Source organism: Chiloscyllium punctatum, chromosome 26, assembly GCF_047496795.1.
Source record: "Chiloscyllium punctatum isolate Juve2018m chromosome 26, sChiPun1.3, whole genome shotgun sequence".
NCBI classification, from domain to species: domain Eukaryota; kingdom Metazoa; phylum Chordata; class Chondrichthyes; order Orectolobiformes; family Hemiscylliidae; genus Chiloscyllium; species Chiloscyllium punctatum.
Window position 1 is genome coordinate 46,171,075 of NC_092764.1, and position 6,000 is coordinate 46,177,074.

Below are 6,000 nucleotides of genomic sequence, written 5' to 3' on the forward strand. Positions count from 1 at the left end.
CCAATCAAACTGAGAAACTGAGTGCTATACAAATCAGAGAATACTTATCATTCTCTCATCACTGACTCCAGCCCTCTTCCTGAAGTCTCAGTGGGGACAGTACAGCTTGAGGAAGCAGGGAGATCTGAAGGTGGAAGTGAGTGGAGAGAGAGACAGAGAGAGAGAGGTGCTAGCAAGCACTAGAAATGAGGTGAGTGGGCCAAGCATGGTGAAGGTTGCAAAGAGGTGGCTTTGGGAACAGAATATGCAAAGAACCAGCTGGAATTGGTTGGGCCATGGTACAAGATTGTCAAGGCAATGTAAAGTGAGCATCACCATAATCTACAGAGTCATTAGAACTGAACAATAAGCACAATAGCAAAAAAGCATGATTTATAGATTTCTGTGACATGTTGATCAAAAAACTCTCAGAATCTATTTGGCCAAATGAGCATTACGTAAAATATTTTAAACCAGACCCTGGTGAGTAGATCAGTTGGTTAGCCTGTTCTGATTTTAAAGCTGACAAGTGATTTTTCCGCCAAAATGATCTCACATCAAATAGTCCTGCTCCTCGGATGCTGCCTGACCTGCTGTGCTTTTCCAGCGCCACACTTTGAGTCCTTAATGCAGGCTAGTATATTTAAAATGAACTTTCATTTGAAAGTAGAAGTCCAGTCTAACTTCCACTTTTTAACTTTTTTTGCAGTCTTCAGGAGAACTGTTTAGTTGATGAGGATATGCTTCACTTTGCAGAAGGACTCCAAAACAACACAAGCTTGAAGGTTCTTAAGTATGTGGTGATATGTCAATAAATGTTGCCCTAACTCGAATTGTGTACAAATATTCTTACTGCACAGAAGCAGGCCATTCAGAAAATCATTAGTTTGAGAGAAACTTCCAGATCTTTGAAAGAACTATTTGATTAAATTCTACCTTCCTGATCTCTGACACAGCCCTGCAACATTTTATTTGTGCTGTAATTTGTCAGGAATTTTAAGCCTGTTCAAAATCATGAGCAAAATTATTTTTCCTGACCTAGGTAATATTAAGAAAATCAAATGATGCATTTTCTTCCCCATTCAGGGAACTATTTGATTATTCATTTTAATTTAATTGTTTTAAAAGGACTATTCTCAATCAACATGGGTGTGATGCTTGGGAGAAGGTAGCAAAGAGTACAATAGGTTGATGGGGCTGGGGATGGAGGTGATAGGTCAGGGAGGAGGGTGGAGCGGATAGGTGGGAAGGGAGATTGGCAGGGGGTAGGACAGGTCATGAGGATGGTGCTGAGCTGGAAGGTTGGAACTGGGGTAAGGTGGGGGGAGGGGAAATGAGGAAACTGGTGAAATCCATATTGATGCCCTGGGTTGAAGTGTTCTGAGACGGAAGATGAGGCGTTCTTCCTCCAGGCGTCGGGTGGTGAGGGAGCGGCGGTGGAGAAGGCCCAGGACCTGCATGTCCTCTGCAGAGTGGGAGGGGGAGTTGAATGTTGTGGTTTGCTGTGCCATTTGGTCACGGCTGATATGTTTCTCAACCCTGTTCTCCTGCCTTCTCCCCGTAACATTTGATCCCTTATTAATCAAGAACCTATCTATCTCTGTCTTAAAGACACTCAAAGACTTGGCCCCCACAGTCTTCCAACATATAGATTCACCACCTTGAGAGTTCAGAGAATTGTACTTGATTTGATGACAAAAAAAATGATTGGAAGATGAAGTAAGCTACTTGCAGAAGTAGTGAACATAGGCTGAATAGGTCTATGAAAGGAATGAACCATGGTGAAAGAGATCTGTTCAGTTGCAGGGTTATTGCATTTTGGGAAAGCAAATCTTTGCAGGACTTATACGCTTAATGATAAGGTCCGAAGGAGTGTTGCTGAACAAAGAGACCTTGGAGTGCAGATTCATAGCTCCTTGAAAGTGGAGTCGCAGGTAGATAGGATAATGACGAAGGCACTTGGTATGCTTTCCTTTATTGGTCAGAGTATTGAGTCCAGGAGTTGGGAGGTCATATTGTGGCTGTACAGGACATTGATTAGGCCACTGTTGGAATATTGTGTGCAATTCTGGTCTCCTTCCTATTGGAAAAATGTTGTGAAACTTCAAAGGGTTCAGAAAGGATCTACAAGGATGTTGCCAGGATTGGAGGATTTGAGCTATAGGGAGAGGTTGAATAGGCTAGGGCTGTTTCCCCTGGAGCATCGGAGGCTGTGGGGTGACCTCATAGAGATTTATAAAATCATGAGGGGCATCGATAGAATATATAGACAGTCTTTTCCTTAGGGTGGGGGAGTCCAGAACTAGAGGGCATAGGTTTAGGGTGAGAGGGGAAAGATATAAAAGAGACCTAAGGGGCAACTTTTTCACTCAGAGGGTGGTACGTTTATGGAATGAGCTGCCAGAGGAAGTGGTGGAGGCTAGTACAATTGCGACATTTAAAAGGCATCTGGATAGGGTATATGAATAGGAAGGGTTTGAAGGTATATGGGCCAGGTGCTGGCAAGTGGGACTAGATTGGGTTGGGATGTCTGGCCGGCATGGACCGAAGTTTCTGTTTCCGTGCTGTACATCTCTATGACTCTAATTATATGCATCCAGATTTTTGCATGCATTGATGATCACTTCGTAAGCAAATATGGAAGTTACACATGGAGACCCTGTACAATCCCTTCTGCAGCAGGTTCCGAAGGAATTGCTCAGGAAATTGAAAATTGCACTGAGCAATTCCCCACTACCTGGAACCCTCTGAAAATATACATTTACACTTACCCTCTCCAGATCCTAACACCCAACATCCTTCTTACCCCCAACACTCCACCTCCCCAAGGCACTGACCTTTCCTCGCTTGCAACTGCACCCCTTAGCCTTTCAACCCTCCATCCTGATTCCTCAGAACTCTGAAGAAGAATCCTGTCAGACTTGAAACATTCACACTGCTTCTCTCTCTACAGATGTTGTGTGACCTGCTGAGTTTCCCCAGCACTTTGTTTTTAATTCAGATAGCCAGCATCCACAGTATTTTGCTTTTACTTGAGTATCTTCACTTCTACACAAATAGAATATCCATACCATGATTTTCTGTTTCTCACTGCCTGCAGATTGTCTAATAATAGGATCAGCAGAAAAGGAATGGAGTTTTTTGTCAATACTCTCAAACACAATGTTACTATTGAGTCTATATGGTAAGTAATGAGTTAAAAATGGTCAAGTCAAATACGTTAAGGGCTTTGCAACTTCATTCATTGAGAAACCACTTCACTCATACTATAGGGACAGAAGTGGACTATAGATCACCCCTTGAGTCTGTTCTATCTTTATAGAATCGTGTGGAATTGGACAGCACAGAAGGCGGTCATTCAGTACATCATGTCTCTTTTGCCAAATGGTGCAATAAGAAGCTTCTTCAGACTTTACAGAATACAGACCATAACTAGTCAGCAGTGTCAATAGTAAGCCATGAGATTGAAGGTAATTTTGAGGAGATGAGGTAGGCTGAGGTTTTGAAGGGAGGGAGGGAGCATATCCAGGAAGTGTCAGGAAAAATACTTATCAAATGAAGCTAGCTGTTCCACCTCCCTTTCACTGTCAGCTTTCCCAACTCCTAGAAAACCTCCATAATAGCAGCTCATTTTAAATTGCAGGGTTGATTATACTTTGGGAACTTGGTTTTAAATATCTTAATAAAGTATCCTAGTTCACCACAGCATAGAAGCCATGAAAAACATTTTTAAAAAGTGATAGTGGTCATGTTTCATGCATTTGACCATTTAGGACTTCCTTATCAGTCAGTTGTAAAGGTTTAAAATTTAATTCGTTACCGTTTGAAAAGTTTGATCAACAGTGTTGTGTTTTCCTGTTCACAGACAGAATTGGCCTCATTTCTATTTTTCTAAAGCTGACATAGGTTTTCCAGATGCTGATAAAAAATAATGCTATTTTACAGAGCATGACAAGTTTGCAGATGTATTTGGAAGGATATCTAAGCATGTCTTTCAAAAGAGAGACCATCTTTCCATTATCAAGCCAGAAATAGGAATCTAAAACAAAGCAAAAAGAAATTGCTGGAGAAATTCTGAAGATCTGGCAGCATCTGTGAAGAGAAAGCAGAATTAACATTTTGGGTCCAGTGACCCTTCTTCAGAACAGTTCTGTACCCAAAATGTTAACTCTGCTTTCTTCCCAAAAGATGCTACCAGATCTGCTGAGTTTCTCCAGCAATTCCTGTTTTTGATTCAGATTTCCAGCATCCACAGTTTTTTTTCCAAAAACTGAAATATTCACTGATGATTACACATGTAACAAGACTCCTTAGATATTGAAGCAGTGCATGCCCAAATGTAGAAAGAGCTGGACAATATCTAGGTTTGGGCTGTAATATAGCAAGTAACATCTGTGTCACAGAATGACCATCTCCAACAGGAGAAAACCTAACCATCACTCCCTTGATGTTGAATGGTATTATCTGCTGCATACACTATTATCAACTTCCTGGGGATTTATCATTGGCCAGAAATTAAACTGGATCGATTGTATAAATACACTAGCTACAATAGCAAGTCATAGAGTCCCTAGAGTGTGGCAGGAGGCCATTAGACCCATTGAGTCTGCACTGCTCCTCCAAACAACATTCCACCCAGACCCAGTGCCCCACCCTATCCCTGTAACCTTAAATTTATCATGGCGAATTCACCTAGGCTGTGCAATGCTAGACATTATGGGACAATTTACCATGGTCAAACCACCTATCGTGCACATCTTTGGACTGAGGGAAGAAACTGGAGCACCTAGAGGAAACCCACACAGACACAGGGAGAACATGCAAACTCCACACAATCACCCAAACCTGGAATTGAAGCCAAGTCCCAATAACAGTGCAAACCACTGAGCCACCATGACTCTTCAAAACATGTCCATCATCGACAAGTCACTTTGATTGAACTCTCCCCACTTACTTGGGTGAGTGCAGCTCCAACAACACTGAAGAAACTTGACATCATCTGGGACAGTACCTCACTTGATCACATCCACAAACATTCACTCCCTCCACCACCACTACTCAGTAGCAGCAGTATGCACCACCTACAGGATGCACTGCATCAATTCATCAAGTGTTCTTAGAAAGCACCTTACAAACCCAGGACCACCAACATCTATTAAACAACAGATACATAGGAACACTGCCACCTGCAAATTCCCCAGGCCACTTACCATCCTGACTTAGAAATATATTGTTTCTTTAATGTCAATGGGTCAAAGTTCTGGAATTCAAACTCTAATGGCATTCACCAAATGGACTTCAGTGGTTCGAGAAGGCAGTTCACCATGATCTTCTCAAGAGCAATAGTGAAGGGCAACAGCCAGCAACATCTACATTCCATGAATAAATTATTTTTTAAAAATTGGGGCTAAGAGAGCAGGATATTTAAGAAGTCATATCAAACTCTGTAATGTATTATGTCCTATTTACAGGCGACAGGAGTCTCTTACAACAAATTAATTCTGAGACAAAATTGAATCACTTAAGAAATTTTGTTTTATTCAGGTTAGGGGGAAATCTGGTCACTGCAGAGGAAATCGAAGAAATGACCAGAGTGGAAAGAAGATTAATATTTTGATCAAAAACTGAAAAGGGAAACTTGTGACCTTTTGATACTTGCCTCACACAAAAACAAATCCTACCCTGCTCTGCCTTGTGCAACATATTTAAAGTGGAAAGGAATCTGTATTGGCTAGAATTGTATTTTCAAGTGTTTCTTTTTTAAAAATATTTTTAATGTAATCTATCATTTGCTCCATGTCTTTTTTTTATTTCTGTTCTCAACTGGAATGGTTCTGATGTTTATATGAACAGCACTCTGTATTCTAATTACAGCATTGCCCTCCTTTTATTTTTCCTGTCTCCCATTATAATCCTGACCATCTTCAGTATCTGAGTCCAGTATGTTTCAACAACTAAGTAAGGATTTTACATTTATTCTGGTATCTTGGATATGTCAGTGTTCAATGTGAACAAAGTATT

The 6,000-nt window shown here is 41.1% G+C and overlaps 1 protein-coding gene across 1 annotated transcript in view; it reads left to right on the top strand.

Annotated features, from left to right (window-relative positions):
• nod2 (nucleotide-binding oligomerization domain containing 2) overlaps positions 1 to 5,631 on the top strand; it is a 55,590-nt gene extending 49,959 nt beyond the window's left edge. The window contains 3 exon segments of the mRNA XM_072547814.1: positions 689 to 772; positions 3,080 to 3,163; positions 5,529 to 5,631. Of these exon segments, the coding sequence (XP_072403915.1) occupies positions 689 to 772; positions 3,080 to 3,163; positions 5,529 to 5,631 (271 nt within the window).
• Positions 5,632 to 6,000: the final 369 nt, after the last annotated feature.